At 35.2% G+C, this 17344-nt stretch overlaps 1 protein-coding gene across 4 annotated transcripts in view; it reads left to right on the top strand.

Annotated features, from left to right (window-relative positions):
* The window catches only part of LOC148654663 (phosphatidylinositol phosphatase PTPRQ-like), an 87967-nt gene that overhangs the window by 51031 nt on the left and 19592 nt on the right, over positions 1-17344 (top strand). For all 4 annotated transcript variants that reach the window (XM_088647253.1, XM_088647252.1, XM_088647251.1 and 1 more), the window contains 13 exons: positions 11-298; positions 2458-2733; positions 2821-2972; positions 3344-3485; positions 5395-5664; positions 7155-7481; positions 9579-9697; positions 11146-11332; positions 12053-12294; positions 13701-13767; positions 14343-14501; positions 15204-15423; positions 16731-16804. In XM_088647253.1, the coding sequence (XP_088503379.1) occupies positions 11-298; positions 2458-2733; positions 2821-2972; positions 3344-3485; positions 5395-5664; positions 7155-7481; positions 9579-9697; positions 11146-11332; positions 12053-12294; positions 13701-13767; positions 14343-14501; positions 15204-15423; positions 16731-16804 (2523 nt within the window). The remainder of the gene's footprint in view (positions 1-10; positions 299-2457; positions 2734-2820; positions 2973-3343; positions 3486-5394; positions 5665-7154; positions 7482-9578; positions 9698-11145; positions 11333-12052; positions 12295-13700; positions 13768-14342; positions 14502-15203; positions 15424-16730; positions 16805-17344) is intronic.

Below are 17344 nucleotides of genomic sequence, written 5' to 3'. Positions count from 1 at the left end.
ATATTTGTAGTTCCAGATGGACCCGTTAACAATCTTAATGCCCAAAACATTTCTTCAACGACCATCAGTGTGAGTTGGCTTCCACCAGATTCACCAAACGGCAGAGTGTTTTACATGGTCTCCTTAAGGGAAGCTCAGGCAAACACTCCTACATTAAAACTGACAACCAACAAAACAGTCATACTTTTTGAGAATCTCCAGAAATACACGGACTATATTTTAGAAGTGACGGCAGCAACGGTTGCAGGCTTTTCTGAAAACACTACTACAATAAAATACCTGAGAACCGATGAAGACAGTAAGTGTGTTTTTCATTTGTGCCGTTACGTCCATCAAACTAATTGGTATTTTTTCTGTATTTTATGTGCTGCCTTCACATTGGTTAGATTGTGCTTTCTCCATTAGAATGAAAGGCATCATGCATTTTAAAAATAATAATAATGCAATATATATTTTTTGGAAACACAAATTGTATTTTAATTCCTAATTGTTCATTTTGTGACCCTAACTGTTTAATATGTTGGAATAATATAAGTGCCGATAAGTTCTACAAATGTAAAGCTCTTTGCTTCCTTCTCCTCATTTATACTCTGTATTACCGTTTGGGTACAACAACAAATATTGTGTGATACATGCATCGTAAAAAGAACGAAAGAGGGAGTACAATATATGCAGTGTGGGAATGTTTCTGTCAAGTACGCTGTAGTAAGAAATTGCTGGAAAACTCAACGTCCATCCATCCACTTTCACTAGACTCTAACAAAGTGACCAAGTGTCAGGAAACACCTCAGACTTAACCAGACTTGGTCTACCTGGTGCAGTGTCTCAATGTTAGGGTTATGTGACTCATAGGAACCACCTGAAGGATTGCTTCTAGAGAGGTATATCTGTGACTGCAGGCACAATTGGGTATCATGTAATACCTGGTACCGTGTTTTTGCTGTCAGTGGTAATTTTGTAGCAGATTACTCTTACGAACACTTTTTAGACATACTCTCCACATGTTAAAAATACTTATTCTAACATAAGAGGTGTGTCAAATCTCTGAGTTCAATATATTCAGGAGTAGGTCACATTCTAATCTTGTACTTCCACGCTGTTATGTATAAATACTTGTCAGTTTCTCACAATTCTGTGCACATCTTTCCTAGTGCGCCGCTTTTCAGTTTTCTTGGAGACAAACATCTTATGTACTGTAAGATGTTACCATTGTAAGTTGTCCTACTTCTTCTCAAACAAGGAGCTGTTTAACCTAAAATTAATAGAAAAAAATGTCTTTCTAAACTTGCTGTGCTGTCTATTATTTTCTTCTAGTTACCTGATGTTGTCAACTATCACTGGATTTATGAAAAAATGTGGGCGCTTCTCCCTCTCTCTTCCGCTCTCAATGCTCACTCCACTCTTTCTCCCTTTCTTTCCCCTTTTCTCTCCGTTTCTGGTCAAGGGTCCAGTGGACCACCACTATAACCCCAGGAAATCTTCATTGTTTCATCGCTTCATATTCTTGTCCTGCAGTCCTGCTTTTCTCTGTCTTCCACTGATCTGGTATCCACTCTGCCCCAAGAGTGTGAGCACATAGTGTCAGTCTACACTGGTATAGGGCTCATAATTCGCAGCCCCTCTGTTCCCGGTGCCTGTACCATATTCATGTACCCTGACAGCTATGGTAGCAGACCATTTACTCCCACCCCCTTTGGTGTCAAACTGGTACAATAAGGGTCCTTGAATTTCTCCTCCCTAAGCTTCAACCCACAGACGTAACAGATATTTCTTCTTATTTTAGGGATTCTGTTTGGAATCCTATGTTCCTTTGCTTGTTTCATACAGTATGTGCTTCGTGTTCACTCTATTCAACACCACTGTTCTTCTGAAACACTGCTCATCCACATCTACTTGATCATACAAAGCTCATGCCTGCACCATACAAACTTCTCATTCATTCCAAGCTATGGCACATGTTTTCCAATTGGTTTCTGCTAAACTTGAGCTCCAATAGTTCCTTACTTGAAGAAATCTACAGAACTGTTTTGAGGATCCTTTTGGGTTGTGATAGCTCTGACCTTCAACCACGGCTGTCATTTCTGCAGCCAGGCAAGTTAACGCCCAACACTAAAGGATTAAGTTTCTTATCCCTCAATATTTGTCAGCTCAGTTTGTCATAATTAGAATTTACCTTTACCAATACCATGCAGTTGTTTTTTTAAATGCACCCACAATCATTTCCAGCTGATCTCCAATATCTATAGAAAAGATATTGTTTTTCTGGTGACTAGCGAATGGCAAAGTGACTTTATTGAATTCTTACCCTCTGAGCATCTTACATTACAAATTCCATTATCTTCCTGATAAAAATCACCATTTCTGTTGCACAAATTAATAGGGCAGATTGACAGCTACATACATATTAAATGCCACTATTCTATATGGAATCTCATTCTTATTCTCTTTGTTTTTCAGTACCAGGATCACCACCTTTGATCAGCTCTGCTACAAATCTCTCGTCGTCATCTATTCGGGTTTCCTGGAAACCACCCAATCAACCAAATGGAGTCATATTAAACTACTCCATTGCGCTTGCAGGACCCACTGGACCCAGTATCTCTTTTACTTCTAATACTAGCCTGATTTTGTCTAATCTTACCCCATTCACACCATATAATGTGTCAATTTCTGCTATAAACAAAAGAGGTATTGGCCCTTCAACCTCATTTCTCCTATACACAGATGAAGCAGGTCAGTATGTTGTGAAATTTTTAATAATTAAAAATATCTTTTAGATGACATTTATTAATATTCATGATAATTGTTTTCAAATTACAGAACCATCGTCTCCACCACAAAACCTGATGATATCTAATTATACAGCGAATTCCATGTGGCTAAAGTGGAACCCTAGTCCTGAGCCAAATGGAATTGTGCAGCTCTACACTTTTAAAATATTTGAAAACAAAAGTCAGACCTTATCATATCAGGTATTCAATAAGAATAAATCATTCTCTAATTAATTTGTAGTGGCTTTTATTTTTATTTTTCTTTCCTACACAGTATATATTACAGTGTTTTTTTTATTTTCAAATTTGAAATTTGGAATAGAATATTTTCATGTGTCAGGAATGCACTGTAGGAATATGTAGAATAGGTGGTCTTTAATGGCATTTTTTAAATAAACATGATGTAAGATAATGTAATAGATTTAATAAATGCTTACAATTTTAAATGCTTACATTTTTAAATAAATATAAAGTATATCTATAATGAAATAAGGTTTTAAATGAAATACACACTATGCAAATAGAGGAAGGTTTTCTAATTCTTTGCTTTTTATTTGAATTCTTTTTAATAGAATACATCAGGACGTGTGACAGAAACACAGTTATCTGGATTTAAACCCAATGGCTTCTATGAAATCAGTGTCTCTGCTTTCACAAAAGTAGGAAATGGAAATCTCTTCAGCAATTCTGTTACATTTACAACAAATGAATCAGGTATGTGAATCTTGTGCATAAAACTGACAATGTGAATAAAAACATTTTAGGGGATTTTCTAGCATTGAAAAAAACTTGAGTTAAATAATCAGGTATAAGAAACAAAACATCAGTTCTAAAGAGATTGTAACATACGGTACTTGCGGCATTTTAATAAAAGAGTCAGTGCGTTTTATGAACAGCATAACAATGTTAGTTTGTACTACTTTGGTATTTGAGTGAAGTGACGTCATGAGAGAGAAGAACAGAATGTAATGGATTGAATATTGGGATATGGAATGTTATTTCCAAAAAAATAATGATTTGGAAAGGTCTCATTACAGATAGGCTCTACATTATGTCTCAGGTATTAGGTTAGACCCTATACAAAGTGGAAAGAGCTGGAGGAAACAGGAGACATAGTTTGGGGAAAACACACAGGGGTTTAATAGTGCATCAAAACAACAGTGACAGTTTGTGAACCAGTGAATAGGGGAACAAAGAGAGGCATCCAAGTCCAAACAGGTCCAAAGGAGGGCCAGGGCACAGTCCATGAGTCCGATACCGTGAGATCCATCCTGAGACAACACAAGGTTAAAATCCACAGGAAGGGGGAAAACACGAACATGGGAAGTCCTGGGGTCACGGGGCGAGGTCCTCCAGGCCCTGGGCTCAGAGATCAGAGGATGTCAAGGATGAGGCCTACAGTATGCCCTCAGGCATCCAGCAGTCTGGTGATAGATGGACCTTGTGACATCCGAACCCTAATGCTGAGCCCTGAGCACTGGAGGCACTGGGATTAAATAGGGGGAGACAAACAAGGCACACTGGGAGAACATACAAACAATCACACAGAACTAATGACAAGAGTAGTGGAGCACCCTCTAGAGGAGGGATAACAACCGTGACACGTATCAATTAGATACCTGCGTGGTAGTTCATTTGCCAGGCTCAATGTGACTGAAGTGTGTTGCCGTGGAACAAGCCTAGCCAGCTGAACCAGGGCTAAAAGTAGGCAGTAGCAGTTGTAGGAGTAGGGCAACACCTGGCAAAGCAGCAGCATATTTTCTCCTCATAGCTCAAAGACGGAGGCTTGAGAAGGAGCCTGGAGTTCTGAGTACTACAGGTTTTATCACCAGCAGACAACTGTGTGGTCTCAGTGGAAGAGAATGTGACATTATGTGACAGAAAGAACAACAAACCGGCTGCTGCTATTTCAGGAGAGCAAGTGAAGATGATATTTGTCCCTAGCCAAACAGGATCACCGGTATAGTTATAGTTAAGTGGGCGAGGGTTTTTGAAGATCATACACTTAGGAGGACAGAGAGTAAAGAGTTGAAAGAGCGGAATGAATTAAGTGGTTGTTAGTGTTAAACTGGAGATTGCAATTGGGTGACATAGGGTGAGTTGTATTGAATACTCCAGTACCTGATTGAATTGAGTACAGTGGTTAATGAAGATATGAGTTAAAAAGATTAAGTAAAATCCTGAGAGAAAAAAATAAACAGTAGACTTTACAGAGGGGACCACGAAAACGGTAGCCTGCAGGGGTTCTGCCCACAAGACTTAATGGCAGGTCTCTAAAATGGGGAAACTTAAGTGGCATTTCTGCATTATTATGGTTAATATGTAATATACCACTGATGTTACAGTACCTGAATAGTGTATTTGGTGCTCAACTGGGTATCATTTACCACATAGAACTTGAGAGAAAATGTAAAACAGTATTGTTTGAAATTTGGATTGGCTGGATCACAATTTGTGGTATTTGTAAATGTTATGTAGTTGTTTTAATAGCAGGTTTCTTAATCATTTTAATGTACAGTACCTCTTGGAATTATGAGACCATGTAGAAACAGTAACTGTTAAATTAAACAACACAGATAATGATTTCTGATCTGTATCTGCTTCTTTTTTTGGTTTTCCACAGTTTCAGATGTTGTTCAAAACCTTCATTGTATTGGGACAAACTGGCAGTCGGTCTTTATTGAATGGGAAGCCCCTATTGATCCAAATGGAGTTATCACTCATTATATTATAGAGTTTGGGCATAATGTCCAGGAACTCAAGCCATTTGAACTCAAGCGCACAATTAGAGGGCTACATGCAAACACAACTTATGTCTTTCTTGTCATGGCTGTGAATTCTGCTGGAAAAGGGAAAAACCATTCATGCATTGCCAGGACATTAGAAGAATCAGGTACTACTTTTCTCTCATTTATAGTATTCTTAGATATGCTTTTCTTTCTATTGAAGTATGCTATAAGATGCACATAAGTGATCAAACCTACAACCTACAGTTGTATTTTATAAATTATATTTTAAAATTAGAACAAAGTTGTGTTGATTTGGGCTGTTTACCATTAATTGAGATTGTTACAGGATTTGTAAAATAATGAAAATTATATTGCAGCTCAAATAAAAATGTAGAGATTTGTTCTCAGTTTTTGTTGTATCAGACACTCATATTTGGTATAAAGCTTCAAGTTAATGACCACCTAGTATTAGTCACACTTTTCTAGCCAGCATTGAGTCATTCTCAGTGCATTTATTTCAGACTTGAACTAAAATGAAATTAGTTTCACTACTCACAGTACCAGTCTTTTATTTTCCACAAACATCATTTTTGGTCAAAAGATTAAACTGATGTTTTGCAGAACATGGCCTTAAAGCCATACCAGAGATTATATGAAATAAAATAAGACTGAGTATTTTTACAAGAGGGAGAGTTCTTGATACATGATCCTGCCAGAAGGTCACATGGAGCTGCACATGCCTGGGCTTCCCGCTGTGGGACAACAAGGCTGAGCTCCCGGTGGTCACCACAGCACACTTGGGGCAAAGGGGCCTGTCTGAACTAGAAAGTATTTCTACACATTGGCACAACTGACCTGAAATGGACCAATGCCAATGACATTACTGTTCCCAGTATTTCTATATTATTATATGAAAAAACAATTTCATCATGATGATTAAAATTAGAAGTAGCCAGAACAGAACACTTGGTGAAAAAAAAAGTTTCTGTAGATACTGAAATGGAAAGTCATACCATTAGATTTATTTTCACTCGATTGGAAAAACACAATTTAAACTACAGCCATATTGCTCAGAGTGCATCACCTGAATCACTTTATGTTCCTTATAGCAACATAAACTGCTGTTGACTTTTCCATCGAATATTTTTCAGTTTTGTTTTATTATGCTATAGTTATATTACACTGATTTGAAAACATGGAGATAACTGTGAACTGAAACCTGTGGTTTCCACTGTTTTGTCACACAGAGTATAATAATTACACCTGTAGGCTCCTGTCTAATTCACTTTAACTTTCATAGTTGTGCTGTTTCTAAGCAAGATCCTTAAAATTCATGCTCCAAAAAAAATGCACTCACAAAGATGTGATCTGTTTGGGGTTGTTATAGTATATTTGAGGTTAATATTACAATGTAAGCATCAGGACAAGAAATTTAAGACCATGATCCTGAAATATTTCTCTTGTGTTTCCATGTTGGCTTATCTATCTGTTTATCTAATTTGAAGAAGGTTGTTTGCCTTCTAGTATTAAGTTAAACAGAGAAGCCATGTTTTTATTTTCATTACATTTTAAATATTGAACTGTCTGGAAAGGTATGTTTACTGCTCTTATTCACCACAGATGAACTCCTTCTGTTCTGTTTCCTTTTACTAAGTTCCAAGTGCTCCTCGGAATCTAAATGTCAGTGACATCCAGTCAACAAGTGTGACCTTAAGTTGGTCTCAACCTGACACGATTCCTGGCTACCTGCAAGAGTACCAGATCGTGGTGCAACGTCTGTCCACGTGGTGTAATGATTGGATCACAGCTGAATGTGTCGAAAATGAAGCAATGCACTATACAAATGGCACAGATGAGGTCCTGGAGGTCACAGTATATTCTCTTATGAAATTCAGACGATACAGGTTTCGTGTTGCAGCCCGAACAAATGCTGGTTATGGCAATGCTTCAGAATGGATAACTACAGAAACATTACCAGGGCGTAAGTACAATGTATTACATTGTATGTGCAGTATATAAATGACATTTTCTTAGTTTTCCATTTGTTTATCCCTTACAAAACAGGAAAGCTGTATAAAACATTTTGATATCAGGAATGTATGGGAAGAGAAACTTTAATACAGATAGGGGAAGTGTATTTAAGGTTGAGAACAGGACTCTCTTCCTTACACAAAGAGCTATGGGGGTGTAGAACAAGCTACCCTCCCACATTGTTGAAGCTGATAACCCAGCTTCTTTCAAGAAATTGCTGGATAAGAGATATCACTTATTAGTAACAAGATGAACTAAATATGCTGTGTGGCATATGGAATTCATTTAAAGGTTTATTGGTATAAAAAGCTACTGTGAGAAAAGAAAGCTGAACTCTTTAGAATGTTATCAGCAGTGTGGTTTATGATCAGCAGTGGTTCTCATTTGTAAAAGAGTTTCCATTAGTGAAAAGTCCTGTTTGGGTTTTCAGTGCAGCTATACACAATATGTATGTGTCATTTGGTCTTAAGTGGCAGTCAAGGGGAATGATATCGGACATGTATAATTAAATGGGTAAAAAGCTGATGAAAGGCACAAGATGCAGTCAACTCAAAAGGACTTGACACCCATGTACTCATCTTTCTGCAAGGTGGTTACTTACCAAGAAAGTGGCAGGCGTGACTTTCCTTGTTAATGTGTCTGCCTGCTAGAACTATTGCTTGGAATTGTGTGTGAAATGATGTGTTATCCAGACTCACCTTCCAGCCAAGGCCTTTTAACCACAATCCATGCATCCGGGTACACAGTAAGGAGGAAAGATGACCCTGACCCCTGTAAGACCCACATTCCTGAGGAAGGATGGAAGCATGATAATCGGGAAATGACGGTTATTAGTTACAGAAAATGCATTATTATGGAGGGCTAGAGAAAGGAGCTATGGAGAGGAAGTGTTTGGATTATGTGTGGCTGAGAGAATGAGGACAGGACATTTTTTACTGAGTAAATTGCTGTGATTTATAAGACCCTGCAGTATACTGATACCTTGACAGTACCAAGACTTGACAGCATTTTATTTGAAAATAATCTTAAATCAGTCATTGACAGTCATCAGTAGGCCAAATAAAGTTCAGCAATAAAATTAATTCACCAAAAAATCATAGGCCCAACTTTAATAAGTCTTTAGTGCTTATAGCATAGGCAAGTAAATGTAGGCTGCAGATGTCACTGAATAGATCTGTAAACCTTCCTAAAATACTTTTATCTTCTCCTTGGTTGATTTAATATTAGTATTTTGTTCTCTGGTATTCAGATATTGTTTGATTCATATTTTTTTCATGCTACACGTTTGTGTAGTAAAAAATATTCAAGGATGCTACTTAGTGATGGTCACATTTACTAAAAGAATAATTTATTTTAGAAAACTATAAAACATCCATCAAGTATTCAGTTTTGGTTTAGTAATCTTTTAGCCTGTCAAACTCTTAAAACTCTTAAATCAATTACATTTCAAGGTTATTTTCCTTTTACTGTCTGCAGTATCCATCTTTCATCTATTTGTAGGTCTGTCAGAAAATCATTCTATTTTGCATGTCTGAAACATGCATTTTATTTCAGGATATTTTTACACAAAAGTCTCTGTTTTTCTGTGTAGGAGAAGCATGAACACATTTCAGTAAATGCGTTATTTTAAAGAATTAGTTTAGTACATTGCTTGCAAAAATGCTACAAATTACATTTGGAGAAACAAAAGACAATTAGTTGACTGTTGAATATTTGCAAAGTTCTCAAATCAATACCACAGCTCTTCAATTACACTGCTAGTTCGATGGCAATTAGCATATTCATTTATGTGAAACATTATTTATATCTGTACATTTTTTGCAACATGAAAACATATTTTTCTTTTCAGTCCTTTAGTTTGTACATTGCACTTAAACACTCTCTATATCTTTATCAGTTCTTTGAAAAAAGAATATTATTGTTTTTATACAAAAAGCCCTTTGAATATGTATAGAACCTCACAGCACTGACACCTCAAACTTTAATGACAATTTGTCTGTGAAACTGATTGACATTTTTAGTACGGTATATATACATTTTTTTTCAGATCCCGATGCTGCTCCTGAAAACGTTACTGTGGTAGTTTCTTCCAACAACATGAAAATTAGCTGGGAGGACCCTGAGGTTGTTACAGGACCCACATTTTATCTCATAGACATCACTTCTGTGAGTAAATATTTGGCTTAAGTAATAAACAATAACAATTAAAGTGTCTGTGGGCAATAATTCAGTCACCATTCGTCTTGCACATCTCTGATCTCTGAACATTTGGTAGCAGCATCTTTCAAAATGCTGGAGATGGTTTTCATTTTTTAACTGTATATTTGGAAGCTGCCTTTGCAGTAATAGGAAGTTGTAAATGTTATGACTGCTCATAATTCTTGAGCTTACAAGTCCATATCACCGTGTAAGTTATCCATTTTAAAGGCTTTCTGTAAATGTTTCAATGTCACATTGCCTGTCTTGGAGGTGTGAAAATGAACCATGCTTTTGATTGTCAGTAGAGGAAATTAAGGCCTGTTTAGTGCATCAGAAACTTCAGTCATGGTCAACTCTCAGTTGGGCTGGAGAGACACATCTGTCAGATAGCAACCATGTAACATTATTACACAGCCACAACTTACCTGCTGCTTCAGCAGCTGCATTTAATACAAAACCCATCCAGTGGGAAAACTACTGTGTGACCTTCTGAGAATCTGCACAGAATGACCATTTAAAACTGAAAAAACAGCAAAACTGCAGAGACATACATAAAATAAAAAGAAGCCATCCCAAGAGAAACTGTTTCACAAGAACAGATTTGTTTGGCTCAGAATGAGGTGCATGTCTGGGGCCCTTTTGTGTTCAAGAAAATACTTTATGTTTAATTTAAACAGCTCATTTGTTCATCTCAAATAAGTTTCTAAGAATTTGTCTGCACAAAAATACAGCTGGATAAATACACTAAAACAGTAGCTGTTATGTGGAAGTTCTGTTAATATGGTGTATGGGTTTTATAAAATATTTTAGGAAAATCTAAAACTACCAAAATATATTTTCTAGTGGTGTTCATATTTCCTGAACATAAATTAAAAAAATAAAAAAGTCTATCATATCAAAGATTAAAGAAGTTACTTATGTAACAAATATATACAGTATGTTTATTAATGTTTTGGCCGAGAGAATACCAGTTAGAAGAGACCAGTTAAAAGCAACAAAGAAGAAGTAAAATAAACCAAGGAACACAAAACTGACCCTATTATAAAAAGGACTGATTACAGTTATAATGTAAATAAGTTGTTTTTTTAGTCGTGTACAAACAAAAGGTATGTATTGACCAAATTTCAATGCCACTTAGTCACAATCTATTGTAGAAATTCAACATTTTTGTTGGCTTTATCAATTTCCAAAACAGATTTAGGTTTAAACTCTTTAAGATATAAGCTTTTTTCATTTTTGTCTTTGTTGTTTTGTTCATCACATTTAATAAAAGGAGAAGTAAATTCATTTTAGACTCCAGCTTTCAATCTCACGATTCAACAGATTTTCTGATTTTGGTCTGAGTGCTTTCAATTGTGAATCAACAACGTAAAAAGGTGTTTCATACTTGATAAGTTTGTTTTTTACTGCTATAGGTAGACACTGATGTTTTCAATTACACCTTGGTGAGGAGAAATGAAGAAACGAAGAGTGTTGTGGTATCAAATCTGACAGCATTTACAAGGTACTCTGTAATAGTAACAGCCTTTACTGGAGATGTGAAGGATGCAAGGGTACATGGAAAAGCCAGTAAACCAATATATGTCAGAACACTTGAAGATGGTAAGTCCCCCTTTAATCAGTAACACTCTTTCTGTTTTGCTTCAAATATGAAGCCCCAGTTTTGAAAATTTGTAATCACAACTTTTGCTCCAACAGATCACATCTGAATTATTTTTCACTTTTTCACTTTTGTGAAAAGTTTTTTTTACCAGGAAATGATTAACACAAAGACTTTTAAATTAGTTTTTGAAATTTAAAGGTGAATTCCAGATCTCAATTGAGTAAAACTATACAATTATCTCTCCTATATTTGTAGGTTTTCGTTTTTATTTTATTTTACTTTAATCTGCTATGTTCATTAAATGTTATTACAAGTTTGTATTTTAAAATAACTACCCTTTGCTAGCTCTGCTTTCCAAGAACTTTTCACCATCTGCCTTTGTGTAGGATGGTCAATGTGCAAATCTGAATTAATACTTTTTTGATAGCTGGTATTTAGATTGCTTATTGTTCTCAAATCTGTCTGATATATTGACAGATTGTGTCCATATGACCAAATAATACAAAGGAAAACTTAGGGAAACTGAAAATACTTTACTGGGGAAGAAAAATTGTATGATTCTCACAACAAGCAGTAATAAAATAACAGTAAACATTTCAGAAGAAAAATCTTGAGTTGGGGGACATAGGAGTGATACTGTACATTTTTAAGAGTGTGTTAGTATTGAAAATTTACAGTATTTTTTTTTTACATTCATCCTTTGCGTGTTTTCTTCTCAGAACCTAAGGACCCACCTAAAAATATGACATTTCAAACAATACCGAACAATGTAACCAGAGTTTATGTAACATTTTCACCGCCTGTTGAACCAAATGGAAATATTAGTGCATACTGGGCTAAAGTTTTCAGAGGAGGTACCCTTGACTTTGAAATAAAAAGTCTCCCAATAACTGAAAATGAAAACCATACTTTGACAGCTGTCATAGAGGGATTAAAAGGGGGACATACCTACAGCATCAGAGTGAGTATAAGTAAATCCACATACTTTAACAATTGTGTTTTGGTGACAATTGAGTGATTTGTAGTGCAAACAACTTTAACCTCTAATTATAGCATTTTTACTGTTTTTCATCAAATACATCAAATTAAGTAAGGACATTTTTAACATGGCACTCAAACACTATTTTATGCAAAAGTCAAGCTTTAAGTATTAAAGTCAAGGTTTTATCTTGATATTTTTGTTAGAGGTAATTTTTCATATCTTATTTTATTGGAAAGAAATGGGATTGCTTTTGTGTCAAGATCAAAGACACAAATTCCAGTCCATGAAATGAAAATAATAATTCCTGTATTATATTTCCTTTTTTGTTTTCTAGTATATTACCTTTTATTGTATTACTGTATGTTTTACTCTTCTTCTGCACAGAAGTGGAAAGTGACCAACATTTTTATCCTTGTTTAGTTGTTCCCTTTTTCTTTGCAGTTAATGTTTTTTGTTCTTTTTTTTTGTTTTTTTTGCAATAAACTGCAAATTTAGATAAGCAAAAAATATAACTCAGATCTTGATTACTTTATGTAATAGCACATTAGGACATAAACAGTAGTGCTGTAAATTGTAAATGTGTATTTTAGTTTTATTCAGACTTTTATCCACTTGATGTATTTATGGAGCTGAATTCCAAATTAAATAAAAAAAATAGAATTTGACCTTTAATATCAGATAGAATTTCATTGCTAGCTGGTTATCACCGTTACCACACAGCTCTTGGATCTTGGGTGCAATTCTGGACTGTGTGGAGTCTTCAAGTCCTCCCTGTATCCACATGGGTCTCCTCCAGATGCTCTGGTTCTCCTAAGAAATGCTGCTTAAGCTTGATTGAGTGCATTCATTGGTCTTCACAGGGTTTGACCATGTTGCCGTGAGTCAATTGCATATTGCTTGAAATGTTGTATCATGGTCCCCCGTGACATGCACAGCAGATGGTTCAGTAGTACGATCATAATGAATGCGATAGAAGGACGAAATGCGTAGAGAATATTTGGAGTGACTGCCCAAACTTCCCTTCAGTACTGTGGGGAGTGAGCAAGGGAATTGCTGCTAGGTTGGAGATGGGGATGCATGTAAAGGGAAGTCCTGGGTACGAGAATTATATACTGTACGTAGGTGAGCAGTATAACCCTCTTCCTAAACTTGTTATAAACTCCTTATCTTACAACTAATATTGATTTTAGGACGTATCTTGCCCTTTTTTGCCTCTGCTGTACTAATTTGATGTTATTGTTATTGATTGGTGACTTTTTTCAAATCGTCTATGTTGACCAGTGACAACTGCGGTAAATTAGCCAATTATGCTGTAAAAGAAAGTTTATTGATACTAAACTCTCTAAATATATCATATACATAAACAATATTATTTTATTACCTAGATCTCTGCTGTCAATGGAGCTGGTCCAGGTCCCAGTGCGGAAGTAAAAATTACCATGGATACCTTGGGTAGGATTTTCTTGTAAACAAACACACATTTACGATACTGTATGTACTGAGATGCATTAAAATGCAAAAAATATAGCAACCAGCTTTTACAATCCATTACCATTCATTTAAGCCTCTCATTAATCTAGCCAGTGTACCTTAGGATGGAAAAAATAATTTTAACATTAACATAACACAACAGTTGGAATTCAATAGGAAACAATGATGTCTAATAGCATTGCGTAAAACCGAAGGGAAAGAAAGAACATTTACGGGCTTTTGCTCCAGTGCAAAATATGCTCCACTTTTTCCCTATTCAAATAAAATTGAGACAGAATGCCAAAAGAATATGTAAGTGATAAGTAATCAGCTGGATCTGCACCTTGAAATGTTTAAAAAATACTTCCACCGAATCAAGAGCATTTTTTCTCTTCAGAAGAAATCCTTGAAAAACAAAAAATGTTTCCATGTTGTTTTAAAAATCTGTTGTTAGCATAGTATGTAGAATACGCACAAAATTAGAGAAACATTTTTCCAGAAATGTAGTATCTTGAAGAACAGTTGCAGATTTTAGAACAGTAAATTCTATGTTCTAGCACCACCTGTACCCAGCAGAAAGCCAGTGCCGGCCCTTGACAGAGGTGGAAGTGTCATTACTACATCAAGAACAATTACAATCAGGATGCCTGTCTGTTTCTTTACTGATCATCATGGACCAATTGAGAAAGTACAGGTTATTGTTGCAGAAGCTTCAGGTATGATGTGTATATCCTAGCAATGTAACAGTGTGGTTCATAATATGATACTGTTTATATCATTATTAATTATAACTTGTATTTTTCAATGCATCTTTTTATGCTAGATCAAACTAAGAACAGGCATAATTGTTTTCAACACAATTATTTTTCCTCGCTCATTGGCGAGAGATACAGTTCTACAGTCAGTGCTAACTCTGCTGTAGGCATTGAAGGACATGCAGTGTGAATATGAAGACCATGACTTTCATGGTACATTTGTTCACAGGAAAGCAAGTACAGTCCTCATCTCTCCTGTACTAGTATGAGTGTTACAACAGTTGAGTTGATTTACAGTTCATTGAAAAATCTGTATGTCAGTGGTTGCAAAAGGAAAATAATGTACTGTAATCTAAGATTCAAAATCTAAGGAAAACATACAAACGTAATTTAAGCGCAATCAGTATAATTTCCATTCTTTAACACCAAAATTAATCCTTGGAATAAAAGCCATTTTGTTTTTTTATCTTTTTATCTTGTTTATGATTTAGAAGAGTTTTGGAATCATATAAAATGTTTTTGATGTCTGAAATTGGATTTATTTATTTATGTCTAAAATAGCTTGTACTTACTGAAATATTGTATTAATATGGCATATAAAATCAAACTTTATTTTTTAATACTCTTACGTTTAGTTGTTGTCTTTATTTTTTTGTCCTTTAGTAAGTGATGATAACAATGTAACCACTTGGAAAGAGGCCTTTTTCAATAAACCGAAACCATACTTCACCAGTGAAGGCTTTGGAAACCCTTTGTGCTCTGAAAACACAAGACTGTTTACCGGGGTGGACACTTATGTTATTGGGGCTGAAGATAACTGTTTGTCTATGGAGAAAGACAATAAACTTTGCAATGGTCCTTTAAAGCCTAAAAAACAATATGTGTAAGTATCACTTTTAATAATTTGAAACTAGTAAATACAATTCATATGTGATATCTACAATATCAATAAGAACCATAGATAGAACTTTCCAGTTGGAATTTGGAATTACATTGGTCTACTAGCATTACTTAATCACTAGAAAATTGGCAGGAGTGATTTTAAATAACAATAAATATTCTGTTGTCAGAACGTGTTTCTGTTTTCATCCCTTTCTCTTAGTGAAACCTTCAATTAAAGTATTGGGAAATATGTAAAAATATCACTTTCATAGTCATGGCTGATGCTCACATACGTCAGGTGGAAAACAGCTTTGTAATCTCTTTAACAAAATTATCTGCAAAGTAACTGTGATTGATTCTTCTTGCACATTGTTTGAAAGTTCTTTGCAGGTACAGTAGCATCTTTCCTAGATGATTGGAAGAGAGTTCCAGGTCAACACAAAAACATACACAACAATGTAAATCCTGTTGATAATGGACAGCTTTGCACATGCTCACAACTCAAGGATTAGGCTTTAGCACTGGTCTATAAAATAAATTATACATAATGCCCGTATTCAAAAAAAATATTTAAATCTTTAAAATTTTAAGAAATAAATGGGCTTGGATACCCACATCTCAGTAAAAGCTTATTTTGTATATTGTGTGTGAAGATACTGTTGTATGCACCAATAGACATCAGCAGTGACCAGTGTTGGAGATGCAAATATGAGATTATTTTAATAAGAACCAAGTGAAAAGTGAAAAAATACAATGATGTGGAAAATGAATACAAGTAGGTAAATGATAATAAAAGGGAATTTTCTAATTTATTATTGTTTTACACTTAAATTGCATCCTATAACATGACAAACACATCTAGAGACACTTGGTTACCCAATGCTTGCTTACTAAAATTACAGTGATGTAGTCTGTGTGATTTCTTTGCTGATTTTCGATAAAAGAGAATTCGATTTAATGCATATAACCATAGATGGAACTACTATCATAATCTCATAGTCATGGTAGTGTTTTTCTCTTGCCACACTTTACAAACTATAAAATGTCACAATAAAATTATATTTTTAGCTAAACTGAGTAACATCACTTCCATTAAGCAGTGCTGGGTGTAGCATGTATTCTGTTCTGCCTGTAAGGAGATTAAGCAAGATTTATTTTCAGGATTGTAGGAATAGCCGCCTTTGGATTATAGGTACTTGTCTTTTGGTAACCTCAAAATGATGACATTCAGTGCATTGTGATAATTAAATTATGTAAAAATGTTCAAGAATTATATCAATTAAATAAATATTTTGGAATTATTTTTAGGTTTAAATTCAGAGCGACAAATTCCAAAGGACAATTCACAGATTCTTCTTATTCAGATCCTGTTGTGACTAAAGGTAAAGTATAATACAAGCTACTTATTCTGAAAAGATTTGTCTGTTTTAATAAAAAATGTAATAAATAGGCATCAGTATTTATAACTTGTGAAGTAAGGAATTACAGTATATAAAGAGTATAACAAATACTGTATTACTACATTTCTACATTACTTAGGGTCTAAGTGTGACATCATTCCCTTTTAAATTAGTACATTAAATAAAGTAGCAGTAGGCTGTGTGGATAGAGTTTTCTTGTGCTGAACAGGATCAAAAGCCATGATCATTCACTATTAAACGTGCCTATGTTTACCCTCTGCGCCCTCATTCTGAGAATCCGTATCAATTAAGTGTTTTGGCTGCAGTAAACTTTCTGTGATGTGAAGAGCAGACTTGCCCTTCTCCAGTTTACTTGAAGCACAGTTTGCATTAACATGTTTGTGTAGGGAAGAAGGGCAGGCCTCAAGGGCATTAGTCTTTTTGAATACTTGCTTCTGGCACAAGGTCATTGTGTTTGTTTTTAAACAGAAACCCAGCCTGGACACAGTGTTAACCAACAGG

The sequence above is a fragment of the Lepisosteus platostomus genome, chromosome 9 (assembly GCF_059453375.1).
Source record: "Lepisosteus platostomus isolate fLepPlt1 chromosome 9, fLepPlt1.hap1, whole genome shotgun sequence".
Taxonomy (NCBI): Eukaryota; Metazoa; Chordata; class Actinopteri; order Semionotiformes; family Lepisosteidae; genus Lepisosteus; species Lepisosteus platostomus.
This window is presented reverse-complemented; position numbering and strand designations above follow the sequence as displayed.